General features: G+C 56.1%; 1 protein-coding gene across 3 annotated transcripts; it reads left to right on the top strand.

Annotated features, from left to right (window-relative positions):
* Positions 1–2,015: 2,015 nt before the first annotated feature.
* FADS1 (fatty acid desaturase 1) lies at positions 2,016–17,586 on the top strand. Of its 3 annotated transcripts, none has more exons than XM_036029558.1 (12): positions 2,016–2,063; positions 7,571–7,681; positions 8,196–8,393; positions 8,937–9,038; positions 9,130–9,258; positions 11,580–11,640; positions 13,055–13,131; positions 14,074–14,171; positions 14,372–14,468; positions 14,749–14,828; positions 14,935–15,060; positions 15,398–17,586. In XM_036029558.1, exons 1-12 carry the CDS (start codon positions 2,031–2,033, stop codon positions 15,651–15,653), a joined length of 1,368 nt encoding a protein of 455 aa, XP_035885451.1. In that variant the 5' UTR covers positions 2,016–2,030; the 3' UTR covers positions 15,654–17,586. The 3 variants fall into 3 exon arrangements, with proteins under 3 accessions (XP_035885451.1, XP_028371444.1, XP_035885452.1); XM_028515643.2 differs by lacking the exon at positions 2,016–2,063 and adding an exon at positions 5,196–5,562; XM_036029559.1 differs by lacking the exon at positions 2,016–2,063 and adding an exon at positions 5,752–5,773.
* The last annotated feature ends 1,162 nt before the right edge of the window (positions 17,587–18,748 follow it).

The following is an 18,748-nucleotide window of genomic DNA, read 5'->3' as shown; positions in this document are numbered from 1 at the left end:
ATTCCTGTTAATCCACCAAGGTAATGTAATTACACTGGATTTTGTAAGTGCACAACAGGGGTCTCCTATGTGGGTACCAGTTTTTCAATAAAACTTCAATTCTAGGCAAACAAAAAAGTTCATCACTATGATATGATACGAACAAAAACTTCTAAACAAATGTCCAACAACAGGAAAAGCGATATTGGGGTGTATTTATACGATGACCTGCGAGGTGAAGGAAACAGTCTCATGCTTCTTATGAGAATTTGAAGCTGAGTCTTTTTGTGTTGCTTTCAGCGGAGACCCTTTGCACTGAGAAGCTGCATGAAAAGACCAGTAAAGAGTGACCACGGGTGCTGGGGAACCCTGACGGTTGGGGGCCCGCTGTGAAGGCCCACCTCCCCTCATGTTCTCGAGGCAGGCGCAGCGGCTTGGGAGAAGGAAGGTGCTCCAGAGAACCTGCAACAGCAAAATGACGCCGCCACCTCTTCTTGGAGCGGGGGAGGCCTTAAGTCAAACCCACTTATTGGACCCACTGTGTGGCAGCTCCTGCCGAGGAGCTGGAGGTATGAATGAGGCCTGGCGTGAATGCCAGCCCCAGACCCCCTACTCGCTCGCTGCGTGTGGAGGGTGGCTCCAGGTGTCCGGATCCCAGCCACCTGGCAGGGGGCTGCACACACCCGTCCACAGTCCGCACAACAACGCGGACCCCTTGTGTCAAGGAAATCACAGGGGTTCATCCTCCATACTCGCCTCGCCTCCACCTGCTGTGTTATTAGAATACGGTAAAATGAAAAAAAAAGTTTCTAGTTCTTCCTTTGCCTTGAATACAAGGGTGATCTTGGGATCCTTTCTTTCATTTAAGCACCTTTTTTTAATAAATTATTTTGTGAAAATATATTACTTGACATTAACCTAGAGAAGGATTATAGATGATTTTTCTTAAAACGAAGAACGGAGTCAGTTACCTTTATTAGTGCCTACTGTGCGCCAAGCACTGTGCTCACCTTGTCCCCATAAAGCAATGGTTCCCAAAGTTTTTGGCACCAGGGACCAGTTTTTCCACTGACTCAGGTGGAGGAAGTTGGGGGTGGGGTGGGGCATCACTCACTTGCTTGCTGCTGCTCACGCCTTGCTGCACGTGGCCCCAGTGTGGGGAGGCAGGGGAGCAGGGGGCGGTGGCAGGGAGGCAGGACGCTTCTCTCTGGGCCCAGTTCCTAAGGGGCCATGGGCCGTGGGGGCTGGGGACCCCTGCCATGAAGCACCTAGTTTCACAGAAACACAGATACTAGGACAATGGCTTTGACCTTTAGTGGCCTCAGGGGGCGGCCCGTGGAGGGAGGGCTGCAGCAGGGCTGAGCACAGCTTCCATTCTCCCTCCTGTGCCTGTTGACTTTGTAAAGGATCCCGTCCTGTGACCATTCTGTCCTCGGTCAAAACAGATCCAAATGTGTGGACTCACGTCCCAGGCCATTCCAACGGTCTTTAGCAATGATGTGACTTAACTGTGGTTTGACTGCAACTGGCATAAAGGTCTTCAGCTGCTTTCTCATTAGGCCCCTCCACCCGGGGCTAGGAAAGGGTTTGTTTACAATTTGCATAACCATTGTGTAGGCGGATAGGGACATTGGTTAGTGACCTATATGCTTGCTTGCTTGCTTGCTAACCTGTATTTTTTTTTTTTTCAGGTTGCAACCATCAGTCCCACACATTTATTGATTTTATACAGAACCTCCAACTAGGTGACTCTGATCACGTATCAGGTAGAACTGAACGGAATCCAGAGTCCCTGCCTCGGGTTACAGTCGAGGGAGGGAGGCAGCCAATACCCACGACACCGGCACAGGAACGCTCGGAAATTCGTGTCTCAACCACCGCTTAACACACATTGCATAGTGGAAAGAGACGTCGTTTGCCTCTACCCCACTGACCTGCCGTCAGTGACTGGTCTTTCTCAGCGGCCTGACGCTAAGCACGGCCCGTACGGTGCTGGACTTTGCATCTGAAGCTCCTCACGAAATATCTGACAAAGAGCAGGTATTTGACACATGCTGAACGGAACGCTTCATGGTCTCAGGCAGGTGAGTTTAATCAAAGAATCCTCCGAGGGCCATGTTTTTCTAAAAATAAACTTTTTTTTTCCCGATTGTAAAGATGATACATGCTCATTCTATCCAATTCAAAAAGTGCTATGGAAAGTATAAATTAGCCCTAGCTGGCGTAGCTCAGTGAATTGAGTGCGGGCTGCGAACCAAAGCATCACAGGTTCAATTCCCAGTCAGGGCACATGCCTGGGTTGTAGGCCATGACCCCCAGCAACCACACATTGATGTTTCGCTCTCTCTTTCTCCCTCCCTTCCCTCTCTAAAAAATAAAAATAAAATCTTTTTTAAAAAAGTATAAATTACTTTGTTCCACCCATCCAGAAATAGTCACTATTACTATTTCTATCTAGTCTTTTTCTATGGAGTGACCGTCTCCTTAGCCATTAACATTTCATCACTTTACTTTTAGCGTCTGCATAATATTCCATGGGTGAGCAGGCTGTTGCCATTTTTTGGTTCTTATAAATATTGCTTCAATGAATATTTTGTTTATATTTTTCCAAAAGGATCTCAGACTACATCTCCAAACATAAAACTATTGGGTACATTTTTAAGGTTGTAAATAAAGTTGCCACACTATTTTTCCAGAAAGGTTAGTCCATTTCCATTCCCACTAGAAGGGAGATTCTTTCCCACAATACTACAGGAATAATGGCTTAAGCAAGGACTTTCTTTTTTCTTTATTGAGATCAGCAACTTCACAGAAAAGTAAGCTTAAGAATATGAAACTAAGCCCTGCCTGGCGTAGCTCAGTGGATTGAGCGAGGGCTGGGAACCAAAGTGTCCCAGGTTCGATTCCCAGCCAGGGTACATTCCTGGGTTGCAGGCCATAACCCCCAGCAACCGCACATTGATGTTTCTCTCTCTCTCCCTCTCTCTCTCTCTCTCTCTCTCTCTCTCTCTCTCTCTCTCTCCCTTCCTTCCCTCTCTAAAAATAAATAAATAAAGTCTTTTTTAAAAAAAATGTGAAACTAAGCCCTGGCTGGCATAGCTCAGTGGATTGAACACGGGCTGCGAACCAAAGTATCGCAGGTTTGATTCCCAGTCAGGGCACATGCCTGGGTTGCAGGCCATGGCCCCCAGCAACCTCACATTGATGTTTCTCTCTCTCTCTCTTTCTCTCTTCCTCCCTCCCTTCCCTCTCTAGAAAATAAATGAATAAAGTATTTTTAAAAAGATTTAAAAGTGAAACTATGAAACGTGCCCATCATGGTAGACTCTTCTGTTGGCACCTGATCACTGAGTCCGTGCTACTTTGGGTTCTGCTTTTTTCACCGCAAAGCTCGCCCCACCTGCCGAGCGAGTTCACACCCTGGTTACTTGCGATCTCCCTGCCCATCCTCCGCGTGCTGCTGTCTCCCAGGGAGCCTAACGGTTTTCTGTTGTCGGGACCTACAGCTGTTCCCAGTTTTTGCTGTTACATTTGCTATAAACATCTTTGCAGTCTCCCGCCCTCCACATTTCCAGTAGTGAAATTACTTGGCGAAAGAGTACACATAATTTTTTTGTTCGTTACACACTGCTGAGGTACTGGGCAAGGTTTTTCTTTGTTAGTTCATTGGTTGTTTTTTTTTTTTTTTTTTAAAGGAACGTTGGCTGTACAGAGGAGCAGCTGTGCATGAACCGTCTTTCCTGAGCAAGGTACAGCGGCCGGCACCTTCCCTGGAAGCCAGGCCACCTGTGCTTCCTCGTGTGGGGAAGTCCCTTCCCCATTGTGAACCTCAAGTTTCGTATCTATAAAACGAGGGATTTGGATTGACGGCATTCAGGTTATTTTCTACCAGAAGCCCGGCCCAATTTCTCCCGGTCTGCTCTGTATCACCCAGACTTAGTTCAGAGCAGGGGACCAAACTTTGCCTCCTTTCCCTTGTCTGCAGAGCCCCACCCAAGGGCCCCCACACTAGTGTCATCAGAGGAGATGCAGCAGGGTCTAGGAGTACAGAGCTCAGGCTGGGCTAACCAGCCTGCCACCTACTAGCTGTGTGACAAAATACCCTCCCAATGGCTCAGTGCCACCATCTCTAAGTGAGGTTAACAACAGTTCCTTCTCACAGGGTTGCTATGAGTATTCAATGAGTTAATGTTTGCAAAACACTAAAAACAGTTGCCTGCACTAGTAAGTGCCATACAAAATATCTGTTGAATAAATAAAAGAAAATGTAGCACATAAACTCGGGGTCTCTTCATACTGCAATGGCCTCTTGACTGGTACCCCCAGCCTCTTTCTTATTGTTTGCTAAAGCCCAGAACTCTGAGCCCCAAATCTCTCCCTTTAAAAGGCCTCATACAGCCCGGCACCCCCAGGATGGAGCAGATGCCTCAGCTTGAAGATCCAGGCTCTTCACACAGAGCTTTCTGAAAGTCTCCGCAACTTCCTTTTATTTAAGGATCTCGGTTAACCTAAAAACAGAACAAAGATAAAAACAGCAAAAAAGGCAAACAGGGTTACAAAAATTGAGAGGCATCTTTAATGTTATATTGAGCAAAGTAAAGCATTAACACTCCCCAAGCACCACCCAGTAAACTATCACCATGCTGTTCACAATTGCCAAGGGTTCTCAGAGTTATTCTGAGCCACACAAGTGCAACAGTGTGCCGAGGAGGTAGGAGTGTATCAGGGGCACGCGCGCACACTGGAGAGGGTCAGCGTCTGGACGCTAGAGAGTGCGATCATATAAAGATGATGCCCTGAAAGCGTCTCTGTCACCGGGACACTCTCGCTGGGATAACCTCGGCCGCAGAGACAGCTCCTTTCCATCCCCCTAACCAAGCTCCCTAACTCTACCAGACGGACCACCTCCCTCGCCACCCCGCCCTCCGCGGAGCCGACTCCTGCCCTAGAGCCCCAGGGCCGCCCTCGAACTCGGGGCCCGCCATCCCAGCAAGCTGGTCCAGCACCTACGCGAGTCTACCGGAACCGTTATCCCGCCCGCAGCGCCTGGGAGTGAAAAGCTGCGAGTCGGGAAGTTTGATCCAGCGTCGACCCCAAAACCGAACCCACGAGGGGGCGCGCGTCTGCGCCAGCCAATGGTCTGCTACCGCCCGCCCTTACAGCAAGGCGGGGGCTCCCTGCGCACAGAGTCTTGACCAATAGGAGCGCGCGCAGAGGGGCACGGAGCTCCCGGCCGCGGGTGCGGAAAACCGCACGCGCCGGTGGCTGGCTCCGGGCGCGCGCCCGCAGGCCGCCTATCCGAGCACGCGAGGCCGGCGCGCGCTATTCGCGGGCCCCGAGCCCGCGCCTGGTCGCTCCTACCCAGCCGGCGCATCACATCGCCAGGCCCCGATGGCCCCCGAGACCCCGGCCCAGGGGCAGACCCTGCGCTACTTCACCTGGGACGAGGTGGCGCAGCGCTCCGGGCGCGAAAAGGAGCGGTGGCTGGTGATCGAACGGAAGGTGTATAACATAAGCGAGTTCACCCGCCGGCACCCCGGAGGCTCCCGGGTTATCAGCCATTACGCTGGGCAGGATGCTACGGTGAGCCCTGCCGGACTGGGACACGGGAGGAGGCGGGCCCGTGGCTCAGTGCGCGAGACAGGAAGTTTGGCGTCCGCAGCCAAATACCAACGAATGGGGGAAAGTTGGAGGCGCCTGAGCATACCTGTTGCCCAGCCATTGGGTGTGCTGTGGCCAGGGATACACAGGCTGGAGCGCCTGTGAAAACGAGTCTGGGGAGTGGGGAATGGAGGTCGGCGACGCACACACACAAACAAAGGGCCGCGCGGCCCTGCGTGCGTTCCGTCTGCGGCCGCGAGTCTGCAGTCTTCAGGCGTGGGCCGGCCCTGAGCCGGGCTAGGAAGTAGAAAAGCGAGGATGCAGGGCGCCGGCATGGCACTGCTGCCGCGGCCGAGGGAGGCAGGGGTTGCCGAGGGTACTTGGGAGGGGAGCGCAGCCGCTTCTGGACCGAGCGTTCTAGGCTACACTCGCGAGCAGGAGCAGGAGAGGGAACCACTTTTGGGATACGGGATGAGGTGGGAAACCACCGGTGCCCACTGTCTTGGGAATCCCAGCATAGGGTGAAGGCAGGAGGGTGGGGAAGGGGCCACACCGGCCGGAGAGGACTAGCGCGGCTGTTCTTTCACTGGGGGTAATGGGAGTGGCGTGCTGAAGGTTGTGGGGGGAGCTGCATTAACATACTCTTGGCGAGGACCCCGGAAAGGTCCTCGAATCCTGCGGGGTGATCACTCAACCGCAGGCCAGCGGGGTCTCTAGCTATTCGCTGCAGCAGACAGCTTTTTTGCATTCCCGGGAGGTAGTCCCGGTGCGGGGTCCTAACCCTCCTCTCTCCCGCTGCCACAAGGAATCAGCGCGCGCCCCAGCCCAGGTCCTCCTGCTTCCCTTTCTGGACCATCTGGCTCTCTGAGCTAAGGTACCTGGCGCCTACCTGCTGGGTTGGAGAGCTGGGGATCACCCCTGGGACCCAAAGATGGGAGCGTTCGTTTAGCCCGGTCCCCTTCCCCTACGTCCTTCTCCCAACCCGCGCCCAGCGGCTTGACCTCTTTTGCTGGTCCCACCCTCCGCCCTTGCCATCCCGGAGCGCGCCTGGGCCCATCAAGGTTCCCGTTATGCGGAGCACGGATGCTTCAAAGTGAGGGCCCTTCCCTCTTATGCGGTGGACCTAGGGGACGAGGCCAGAGCCGGCGCTTGTCACCCGGGGTGACCACTGGGGGAGCCCAGACCGTGGCCGAAAGCCAAGGCATGGACCCGCGCATGCGCCAGAGAAATAGGCATTAAAGCCAGGGCTTTCTACAGTGGATTTGGGGCGAGGGCCATCCTGGGGCGGGGACCGCGATTGGTCCGGCTGAGTGGCGCCACCAGCCGCCGGCTCCGCCCCGGTTCCCGCCTTTCCTGTGGATTCCCCGCAGGGCCTGGGGCCTCCTAACCTGAGAATGTGAATCTTACCACCTAGGACCCCATCTCGAGTAACCAAAATTAGCAGCCCTGTGGCAGGGTGCGGTCAAAAGTGCCAGGGGAAATATGGGAAGCCCACCCAGCACAGCGCCCTAAGAGAAGGAGAAAGTTCCTGGGTTCTGATGTGGGAGTCTCATCAGGTATTACTGAGAACGCTGGCACAGAGAGGGACTTAAGTCCCACAGAAGAAGACAAGAGAAGTCTCATAGCCCCATGCATCCCTTCTGTTACTCACAGGATTACCTACATTCCTGTGTAACAGCTGCCCCTAGAACCCCCCAGGGGAAAGGCTAGGAAAGGCCTTTCTGTGCCCCACCCTGCCTGTTGCTTCCTATTGGCTGCTGTGGTTCCCTTCTTACTAGACTGTAGATGGTGGGTGATCCTGACCTGTGGGCCCCTAGAAAAGGTACAAGCCCCCTTAAAGGGCCGCTGGCTGGAGGGAGGTGGTGTCCGTTTGAGCTCTGGCACAGCCTCCTTGCCGCATCAGAAAGGTGGCCTTTGGTGGGAGCCCTCCAAGAGCACAGTGGGTCTAGGCCGGCTCCCTCACTACTTCGCCTTCTCCCCACCCTCACAGGACCCCTTCGTGGCGTTCCACATCAACAAGGGCCTCGTGAGGAAGTACATGAACTCTCTCCTGATTGGAGAACTGTCTCCGGAGCAGCCCAGCTTCGAGCCCACCAAGAATGTGAGACCCTGTGGGCTGTTCAGAGACCCCGTGGTTGCTGAGGGGCAGGGGGTAGAGGGAGGGCCTGGACGGGGTCATAGGTGACTACAGTCTGTAGTTCTTGGGAGTCTCGAGGTCCCCGATCCTTCTGCACGGTCCTCACAAGGCCACCACGATGAGCATCATCATCAAACGGGAGACCTGTCTTGAGCTCCTACTCAGTGCCAAGCGTACCCTCATTAACCCTCAAACACGTACAGATGAGAATACTGAGGCTCAGAGAAGCTAAGCCACGTGGCCAGGGATCGTAACTGTTGGTAAAGGGCAGAGCAGGCACTCGAGTCGAGGGTGACTTCCAAAGTCCACGTGCTCTTAGGCGAGATCCCCCAGCACCTCCTCCCGTCACCCTCAGTCTCGTGGTGTTTGTGCCTCGCAGTGGACTTCCCACTGCTGCCTCCGTGGGCGTCCTCACGCCCTCGTCACCAGCCGTGCGGCCTGGAGACGCAACAGCCTCCCCCTGTCCTCTCCTTTTCAGAAAGAGCTGACCGACGAGTTCCGGGAGCTGCGGGCCACGGTGGAGAGGATGGGGCTCATGAAGGCCAACCACGGGTTCTTCCTGCTGTACCTGCTGCACATCCTGCTGCTGGACGTGGCCGCCTGGCTCACTCTCTGGGTCTTCGGAACGTCCTTCGTGCCCTTCGTCCTGTGCGCGGTGCTGCTCAGCACAGTTCAGGTGCGACCCCCCGGCTGGTCGCAGGCACAGCTGTGCTCAGCGTCCCTAGGGAGAGCTCTGTGTACCCCTCAGGAGGCCGAGGCGCCCTCTCCAATGGGCAGAACCAAAGACTGGGGCGGGAGAGGGGGTCGGTGCAGAAAGAGAACACACATTCCGTCATCCGTGGCATTCGCCGCTGGCACACCTTCCTCTCTCTCGCTGCCTCTCCTCCAGCAGCTCCTCCTAGGGCTCCCTCCATCCTGTTCAGGCTCTGCCATCGCCCAAGCGTGCCAAGAGCCATCAGCAAAGCTGGGCTTCCTCCCCGCCACGAGACTGCCCAACGTGCTCATGATGCTTGGGCTCTGGTGCGTGGCTGTCTGAGTCCATCTGCCAAGCATCCGAGTTTGTCACTTTCTGTCCTTCTCTGTAGTTTGGATGTTCAGACCGTTGGCAGTCACAGGTGTCCAGAGCCAGGGACACTAATGCACGGGGAAGGGAAGGTGCTTTCACCCAACTCCCTCACCAGCCGGTGGGTTGCTCTCAGCTCTGACCTTCCTCCCCCAGGCCCAGGCCGGCTGGCTGCAGCATGACTTCGGGCACCTGTCTGTCTTCAGCACCTCTACATGGAACCACCTGCTGCATCATTTCGTGATCGGTCACCTGAAGGTCAGCGGGGATGGGCAAGGCTAATAATGAGGGACGGCTTAGGAGGAGGGGGCCGCTGGACTTGCATGCTCGTGCCTTGGCTTTTCTTCAGGGGGCCCCTGCCAGCTGGTGGAACCACATGCACTTCCAGCACCACGCCAAGCCCAACTGCTTCCGCAAAGACCCGGACATCAACATGCACCCCTTCTTCTTTGCCCTGGGGAAGATCCTGTCTGTGGAGGTGAGCAGCGATGTCGGTGCAGAGGTCTCGGAGGACGCCGACGTGCCGGCACAGAGGGCCGTGGCAGGAAGGCTCGCAGTGCTGTCCGTGGGGGGTGACCCTGGCGGGGGGCTGCCCAGCGGTTTGGAAGCTGTGGGAGGCAACGGGCCGTAAACCAGCTGCGGACGGAACCATCCGTCCTCCCCGGCGCGTTCCAATCGGGGAAGGAGTTACTGTACAGAGGCATCGCGTGCTGCTGTGGATCCAAAACACAGCGTAGCTGGGAGGTCGCTGTGCAAACGCCGGCTCCTCCCAGAAGGTGATGGATGGCCCTCCTCGGCTGCTTTGGTGACGCTCCTACCCCAGGCAGTCCTCCCTCCTGCCCCCTCCGTCTCCCGCTCTCAGACACTTCGATACGCTGCTGTGTCGCAGTCTTCCCGTCAAGGGCTCGACTCTCTTACCCTTGTTGACACCCGGTGCTTAGAACAGTCATTCACCAAATAATTCTTCCCACCTGGCTGGCCCCAGTCTCCTTCCCGGGGGGGGGGGGGGGGGGGGGGGTCAGTGTCGGGTTGGAGTTCTTATCTGGGTTGTAAAGCAGCTGCCTCACAGCTGCTGCAGCCGGAGGAGGAATGCCTGAGGGTGGAGATCTGGGGAGCTTTCGGTGAGCGCCATACAACAGCAGGCTTTGAGGCTTGAGTGGCCGGCAGGGTTCTCTGAAAATTAATGTAAAACCCTCTGTCCCCAGGCTCCAGGCTGCAGTCCCGAGTTCTGCCAGGTCCCCTTTCTCCGCTTTATGACATTTCAGCCTGCCAAGAATTAAACTGCCGTTAAGCGCGGCCAGTTCCAGGCATGAGTTCAAGGTGGCCTGGCTTTCCTCTCCCCTCTGGCCGCAAGGAGAGCTCTGGGGAAAGGCTTTGGCAGCACTGGCTGTCCTGGAACCAGGAGCCCCCTAGGTTGACGCTGTGTTCCACCTATCTTAGCGTCCTAGTTTTCCTCCCGCAGAGGGACTTACGTCCTGTAGTCAACAGCGGGGTCAACAGTGGGGATAGTGAACCCAGCCCTGGACCCTCTGGGCTCAGACGGCTGCTTTGAGGGTAGTATGGGTTTTGTGGGGTTTTTTTAAAGATTTTATTTACTTATTTTTAGAGAGGGGGGGGAAAGGAGAGAAAAAGAGGATGGAGAGAAACATCAATGTGTGGTTGCCTCTCGTGCACACCCCACACATACTGGGGACCTGGCCTCAACCCAGGCATGTGCCCTGACCGGGAATCGAACCAGTGACCCTTTGGCTCACAGCCAGCATTTGATCCACTGAGCCACACCAGCCAGGGCCATGTTTACAGATGTATCACCAGCTTACAAATTCCAGGTTACACATTCCACGTGTAGGGACTTTGTACTGTCCACCTCTGCATCCTCAGCACCTGGAATAGTGCCTGGCACATAGTAAGTGCTCAGTAAATACGTGTTGGCTAACTCAGTTAACAGAGAAAAAAATGCTTCATTTAGCAGAAGTGCCTTGCACAGATAAACTCTTCATGAATGAATGACCTGTTGAAGCAGTGGGTAGACATATGAAAGAAGGAGCAGGCATTTCGCTCTGGGTGGAGCTCCTCTTTGCCCTGTGGTCGTCTGGTTGCCAGACTAAGCAGGGCAAGAGGAGCAGCAGCAGCCACGCAGTCAGACCCAGGGTGCTGCTGTCGCGTGTCCGCGTGTCCACGTGCCCGTGTGGGGCTGCCCGCGGGCAGTGGGCCCCAGCGGCCCTGCCTGTTCACCAGCTAGGCTTACAGCATAACCCACCACCTGCTGGGAAGAATCTCACCATCTTCAAACTGGCAACTTGGCCTAACGTTTCAAGGGGGTTTTATAAAGCTCCTGCTGAAGTCAAGAGACCAAAATATTCTGATGGGGTTATCAGGGCCGGCGAAGAGGGAATACTGACGTGTGCAGGAGTGAACGTGATTTTCCGCGGAGACTCTGGTGTCAGAAAAGCACCAGCTGGGAGGAAGGAAGGGGAGAAGGTGGAGGGGCTGGGAAACCGTATTGATGAAAACGTCTTCTGATAAATGTGAGGGGTCCTAAGGACGTGACTCTGTTGTGTCCGACTGGGACTGCACGCCATGGCGTGGCTGGCACGTGCAGCGGGTCAAAGCGCAGGGCCTCACGGGCCAGGGGCTAGAGGTAAGACCGGGCCGGCTGGCGCCTTCCGATACCCCCAGAAGCTGGCGGCCCCTGGAGCAGGCCCGGACCCCCTGCGCAGAGAACAGCCAGGGTCCCCGGGGGCGGGCAGTGGGTGACAGGTGTGTGGGGGGCTGATTTGCATTTGCTTTTCTTCACAGCTCGGGAAGCAGAAGAAAAAGTACATGCCGTACAACCACCAGCACAAGTACTTCTTCCTGAGTGAGTGTCCCTGTCCAGGACAGGGAGACTCCCTGGGGAGGGGCCCTGAGGGGACGCGAGGAGGAAATGGCTCTCCAAGGGGTGACCGCAGTTTAGGTAAAGGCTGGAGGAAGTCCCCCAGCCCAAAAGGTGACCCTGTGCTCGGGGCGATCCACCATCTCAGCTAAGCCAAGTCAACAGTCCGGTTAATGTTTAGTCAAAGGGCGTTGGTGCTGGGGGCAGACTGGTTCCTCCAGTCCCACCCCGGCTTCCACAGGAGAGCCGGTGGTCAGGCGGAGCCTCCCTCACCTTGAACCCTGTTCAACAGAGACCTGGGTCAGGGTGACCCGGGGGGGTGCAGTCTGCGCCCCCCCCCCCCCCCCCCGTCCCCCAAGGACTTGTAGATGTGGCGATGGAGGTTTGGACCGAAGAGGGGTTCGAGGAGCTGTGGGAGAAAGGAGAAAACACTTCTGTAGTTGTCCTAAGCTCTTTCTGAAGACTGCTCTCTGTTCCCTCCTTTAAAAACCTGCTCTACCGTGTTTAAACTCGGAGTCTTAAAACTTGAAAAGTTCGAGTTTTTAAAGGAAGGGAGAGGGTGATCCCATTGGATTTATCCTCACTGCCTGTTACCAGCCATCCTGTGGGAGAAGAGGGGATGAGGCAGAGGGTGGGGCAGACGAGTCCGGAAGGCAGAGTGCTGGAATGCAGGACGCCTGAGGACGGAGGAGCCGCGGGTGGACACGGCAACGTGGGGGCTACGCAGAGAAGACACACAGAGAAGGAAGTGGGGCGGCACGCTGGTGGGATCCACTTCTTCAGTTCCCAGTGTCCACAGAAGCCCTTCTGCCCCTTCCCACAGCCACACTCGGGGGCTTCGGGGCGGGTGGCACAAACTCATTTCCCACCTGCGAAGGATCAGCAGGGCGTCCTGTCCCCTGATGCACACACACGCACACGCGTGCACACACACGCTTTCCTGCCCCCCCGCTGCGTGGTGAGGCAGCCAGGAGCACAGGGCGGATGGCTGCAAGGAGAGGCGTAGGGTCAGGAGGCAGACCCCTGGCAGGGGCAGGGCTGTGGCCATGACGACTCGGGGAGCATTAGCCACGCCCTTCTAAAGGCAGGGGAGCGGAGCAAGTCCCACGTGTGGGGCTTGGATGTCCTCAGCTGCCGTCGTCCACGAGAAAAGATTGCCACCCCTCCCCTCGCTGCCCTGGCATCCCCTTGGGAGACTGCCTTCTTCAGACGTGCATGCATGCCCACCTTCAGTGCCCACTGGCTCCAGTGGGTGTTCCAGCGAGGGGCAGCTGCAGGGGCACCAGGAGGCGATGGCAGAGACGCTGGGGCTGTCCGGCCAGCATCCGGCCAGCATCCGGCCAGCCCTTCAGCGACCCTCGCTGCTCACGCCTCCCCCCCGTCTCCACTGCCTCCCCAGTTGGGCCCCCAGCCTTGCTGCCCCTCTACTTCCAGTGGTACATCTTCTATTTCGTTGTCCAGCGGAAGAAGTGGGTGGTGAGTACCCGGGGCCCAGCAGTCGCATGCCCTTTGTCCCCAGTGTCCTGAGGGAGGGGAAGGGGGTCTCCAGGGGAAATCCACTGAGGTTTGCTCCAGGCCCCCTTTAGAGCAAACAGGACCAGACCGAGACCTTCCTTCTAGGTGGGATGATTTTGGCTCCACGGGCAACCTGACTCCCAATGTCCTAGTTCACGCGGCAGTATCTCCTGGGGTTCTTGTGCTGGCAGTGATGCCAGGGGCGGGCTGGGGAGTGGGGGGAAGGAGTAGGAGACGGCGCCTGCTCTCAGGAAGCTTCTGATGAAGCAGAACGGGGTCGGCACCGGCGAAGAGGTGCAGGCAGAGGGGGCACGACTGCCTTGGCTGGGTGGGGGGCCTCAGACAAGGCTTTGCTAAGTCCCTCTTCTAACTGGCTGTGGAGGACAGCCGGAGGTAGGGCGGAGGGTCGATGGACCCTGAGCAGAGAAGCTGGGAGGTGAGGGGCGAGTTTCCACTGGACCTTCTGTGGAGGACTCCAGCATCAGGGCAGGGATCCGGTGCAGAGAAGTGGCTGGAGGTTTGATCTGGGTGCTGGCATGGACTGAGCCGTGGTCCTGGAAGATGCACTCGCATCGTGAGGAAGAGATGAAGGGCTTAGCTGGGTTGGGAGGAGCTGGAGGCAGGGAGGTTCTGGAGGCCGTGGCAGCCTGAGGGAAACGGGCAAGGAGGGCCGGGCTACCTCCAGGAACGGAAGGGAGGAGCAGGAGCACTGGGTGCTGCGGGATGGACGACGAGGGACTGGACAACAGGGCTGACGGTGACTCAGCGTCCCAGTCTGGATCCCCGGGAGAACAGCACACCACCCCCACCCCCACCCCCCACCCCCAGGCAGAGACAGGGGAAGGGAGAGCCGAATCCGCGCCAATCCGCGCCACACGTGACGCTCGCTGCCTCTCTCTGCAGGACCTGGCCTGGATGATCACCTTCTACGTCCGCATCTTCCTCACCTACGTGCCGCTGTTAGGAGTGAAAGGCTTCCTGGGCCTCTTCTTCATGGTCAGGTGGTACCAGATGGGGAGCAGCAGGGTGTGGCAAAGAACGAGGTCCGGTCTGGGGCTGCGCTGCGGCTTTGAGGGGGCGCGGGGGTGTTTGTTTCTGGTCTCGGCTCAGGAAGGGGGCCAGGCTGGCGCAGTTGTCTGAGGGAGAGGGAGCACTCGGGGCGCTGCCTGTCCTGTTTCCATTTGTGTGCTCCGCCCACCAGGTTCCTGGAGAGCAACTGGTTTGTGTGGGTGACGCAGATGAACCATATTCCCATGCACATTGATCGTGACCAGAACAGGGACTGGGTATCCACCCAGGTGAGGATGGTCTCTTGGAAGACCTGGGCATGACACAGCTGAGAAAGGGGGTGTGTGGGCAGAGACGCTGGGCAGGGGGTTCTGGGGGAGCGGAGATAACAGAAGTTCCCAGCAGCCCTGCCTCATTAACTGGAAGCTCCTCCTACTACCCTGTGGCGAAGGGGGTGACCAGGGACAGCCCCACAGCCCCTCCCCTCTGACAGCTTTAACTAGAGGGGGCTGGGCTGGCCTGTGCGTCTGGTGTTCATAGCCACGCTCTCCCCCTCCCCTTCTCCTCCAGCTCCAGGCCACCTGCAACGTTCACAAGTCTGCCTTCAACGACTGGTTCAGCGGACATCTCAACTTCCAGATTGAGCACCAGTAAGAAGGGAGGGCTGGGAGGCAGGCTCTGGGCGGGGCCCAGGTGGGAGGGGCGGAGCGGAGCAGGAGAGGAGGGGCCGCTGACCGCTCCCTGTTCTGCCTGAAGTCTTTTCCCCACGATGCCTCGCCACAACTACCACAAAGTGGCTCCCCTGGTGCAGTCCCTGTGTGCCAAGCACGGCATCGAGTACCAGTCCAAGCCCCTGCTCTCGGCCTTCGCCGACATTGTTCAGTGAGTATCTGGACCCGGGAAGACGGCTGGTAGGGCAGGAAGGGACAGGGAGGTGGGGCTGGCGCTGAGGGAGGTTTCCCCGGTGGAATGGAAGTCACCGGTGCAAAAGCAGCGCACTCGTGGTCTTGGGGCCTGGTCGGTCCTTTGCTCCCAGTGCCGTGGCCCCAGCTCTTTCTCAAAGGGGAGGAAAGGGTTCACACGGAAGGGGCCTTCCCATCGTGGAGATGGGCCTCCAGACCTCTTGCAGGAGCTTCCCCACTGCACTTCTGGGGGGTGGTTTGGCTTTGGGGCTCGGCGCTCCCCTTCCTCACTGCCGGTTCCCATCTTACTTCTGCAGCTCCCTGAAGGAGTCCGGGCAACTCTGGCTCGATGCTACCTTCACCAATAACCAGCAGCCCCTGCCTGGAAGAGAAGCCCCTGGACCAGGCAGAGGGGAACCTGAGGGACAATGCCACTACATTCTACTATCCGGAGGGGGGTGGTTTGAGATAAAAGGCTCTGGCTCAGACTCCTCCCCTTTATCTCCATCAGGTCTACCATGCAAACAGGGAGGGGACACGCAACGTTCCCTGGAAAAAGGATTCAGCTGTTAGGGGAGGGGTGTGAGTTTTGTTTCTCTTTTTTGTATGTGTGTCAGATGCAGGTGGTTGATGAGCAAAGAGGACGTCAGGAAGGTGTTAGAAGAATAAGGAGACCAGCTGAGCCCAGAAATCAAGAGATTTAGCAGTAAAATTCCACCCCCCCAGTGCCTGGGAGCTCAGCTCACTTTAGGGCTCTGACCGGTTTCCCTGAGGCTACTGGAGAAGCAAGCGCTCCCTTTTTAGAATTGGGCAGGGCAGAGGCCAGGACTGTGGTGTTGAAGACACCTGCCCCCCCCCCACCCCCCAAGGATACTGCCACTACTGATTCTGGTTCCGTGTTCCGTCCAAAGTACCGAGGGAGCATTAGGTCCTGAGTCTTGCCAAAACAGCCAGCAGGGCGTTCCTGGCCATCAAAACTCCCCTCAGCTTTTGATCCACCTCTCCTAACCAGCACGCAAAGCGGCAAAAAACTCCTAGGACAGGAGGGAGTCCGCTTCTTGCTCCGGAAACGAACGAGCAGATAGGCAACTTCGTTTTCTCCTCCTCAGAAACCAATAAGGGCTCCTAATGGTTCTCTGAGCTTCCCTGCCTCTAACTCCAAGTTCCACGCAGCCGCAGTCCGTGAGCGCAGTGGCCAAGCTGTGGAGGACCACCGCGTCACCAGGCACGAGGGAGGCGCAGGTTCGCTCACGAGGGACGTAAGGGCTGTGATGAGTTTTCTTAACGCTGTAAATGATGTACAGCGCTACTGTAGGGCAGGCGTGGTGGAGTCGAATGTGAACCAGTTCATGGTTCTAAAGCCGAAACGGGGAGGAGACAGACACACAAGCTTGTGATCATCCATGGCTTGTGTTAGGCACTTACTCTGTCCGCTCTTGTTCAGGTATCTTTCTCCGGCTGGAAACCAGGTAGGAATTTAGGATAATCCCTTACCAGTGTCATGCTGAATGCAACTTTTAAAAGATCTTGTTTTTAAAAGGTAGAGAAAACAGTCTGACCCATCCCCAGAGAGCTAACACCAGATTGTGCCCCAGGAGTCCCCCCTTAACTCCAGGGCTTGCCATCAGCACTCCCCCCTCTACGACCTGCCCCCCACCCCCACCATGGCCATTCAGTCCAGCGGAGGGTTATTCGCCTGCTCAGTGACATCCGCCACAAGCACATCAGGCATGTGGGACACCTCGGGGAGGGGACCTCAAACTGGAAGGGCACACAGAGCCCTGGAAAATTTGTGTTCAGTGCTGGGAAAGGCCACCAGGGCGATCAAGGGCCCTGGGGCGTGTTGGGATGGGACTCGAGGCACCGCCTATGGAGCGGTGATCACGCAGAGGTTTGTCAGAACACCAGCAGAACAAAGAGACAGGAGAACGGGTTGCAGGGGAGTTCAGATGTTTTCATTTCAGCAGCACCTCGTTTAAATCAGAAGAACTGAGGAGTTCTCTCTCACTGGCTTCCTCACTGCAGAACAGGTGCTGATCCTTCCCCACCCCTCCACTCCCTGCTACCTAAGGTCTGGGTGTGGTATCACGAGCCTGCCATGCTCCCTGGCTCTGGGCCAGGCAGAGCAAACCCAGTGGGACTGACTAGGCCGGGTCCAGATCCTCAGAGCACCTCTACCATGTGGCCTTCTTTCCTGGGCCTAGACCAGTGTGGTCACCCGTGACCAAAAAGTGACACACCAGTGGCAGAAGGCTGAGACTTTATGAGTGATACCAAATCCAATGACCGGAAAGCAGGCTTAGGACAAGTCACAGATCATGGCAAAAACTAGTATTTGAATTCACTTTTGAAAGAACTCCAACTTCCGTGTTTATTGTCCTTGTTTTGTCTTACCCCTTGGCCAGAGACATTTTCTTAAGCCCAATATCATTGTCTTTTTGGTATGTGCTAATTTTGTTAACAGATTTTGATGAAGTACAGCTGAAAAATAAAGTTAACTTTGACCAGATGCAGGCCACTCGCTTGTCTTCCACAGTACTGCTCTGTGCATGTCAACGGGACTCCCCGTTCCTGTGCCGTGACTGCCCACCTCCACAGCCCTGGCTCCTCTGGACACGAGTCCCCACACAGCCTCCCTTAGCATACGCCCCTCCCTCAGGCAGAGGGAGGTGCATCAGGGCCTCCAGAGAACACCAGGACACAGGTGGGCTGTGCCAAGGACAAGGAAAGCCGACCCCTCCCCATGATACCCATATTCAAGTGCTAGATCCGCCTGCCAGGTTTGATGTGCATTCCCTCCCATCAGGAGGCAGTGGCCTCAGCCTTGAACTCATTTCTAGTCTCGGTATGGGTAGTCCCTGTGAGTAGTCCTTTTCACCTAAGTCTGTCTCTGCAGGCACAACGCCCACTACACAGACTACATCCTACTAGAATAGCATTCTTTGGGCAAGACTATTAGAACATGGCTTAAAAATCTGTGACAGAATAGACTTTTCCCTGTATGTGTCGTGGTTAATAAACATGCGGGAAAAAACTAGGCAACTCCGCTTCAAAAAAGCAAGAGGAAAGCAAACCACTTGACGTGTGTCCACCACAGGGTACAAGTCCTCACTTAACTAGAGCTCTTGCTCTGAGGCAGCAATTCCCATGGAGCGGGGGGGGGGGGAAAAAACTTGGCCCTCAGGGTTGTCCTGGCTGGACTAATCAAACAGATGTGAGATTAGCAAGAGAAAATAGCCCAACTTAACAAGAATGCAGGAGAACTCTGCGTACAGGAGACTCCACATGCACTGGAGGTTCGGAGATGAAAAGGGAACGTGGGTATACAAGACACTCTGACTAGGAATTGGGTAAGGTGCCCTGGGGTTCAAGGGCCACTGCAGAGGAGCAGGAGGAACTAAGAAGTCTGGCCGGTCCCGCAGAGAGGTTACATGAGGTCATCTCAGACAACCTCTTACCACTTCCGGGACCATCACCACTACCACAGCTTAGAATCAAATTATGTGAATCAGGAAAAGGAGCTCAGATTTTTAAGGGTTGTGGGTTGGCTTGACCTGGGAAAAAACTGGCTTTTATTCATCAACTGGAAATGGAAATGAACAAAACCAACCCCTGCCCTCAGGACAGAACTTTCTGTCCACACCATGGTTTCCAGAGTCCCCTAGTCA

The sequence above is a fragment of the Phyllostomus discolor genome, chromosome 6 (assembly GCF_004126475.2).
Source record: "Phyllostomus discolor isolate MPI-MPIP mPhyDis1 chromosome 6, mPhyDis1.pri.v3, whole genome shotgun sequence".
NCBI lineage: Eukaryota > Metazoa > Chordata > Mammalia > Chiroptera > Phyllostomidae > Phyllostomus > Phyllostomus discolor.
The sequence above is the reverse complement of the archived record's forward strand: the minus strand, read 5'-3'. Positions and strand labels throughout refer to the sequence as shown.

Excerpts from the sequence above, each read along its gene's own strand:
- FADS1 (XM_028515643.2), top strand. The coding sequence starts at position 5,371 with ATGGCCCCCGAGACCCCGGCCCAGGGGCAGACCCTGCGCTACTTCACC. Across the intron at positions 9,039-9,129 it reads TCGTGATCGGTCACCTGAAG|GGGGCCCCTGCCAGCTGGTG; the intron begins GTCAGCGGGGAT and ends GCTTTTCTTCAG. Across the intron at positions 11,641-13,054 it reads GCACAAGTACTTCTTCCTGA|TTGGGCCCCCAGCCTTGCTG; the intron begins GTGAGTGTCCCT and ends CTGCCTCCCCAG.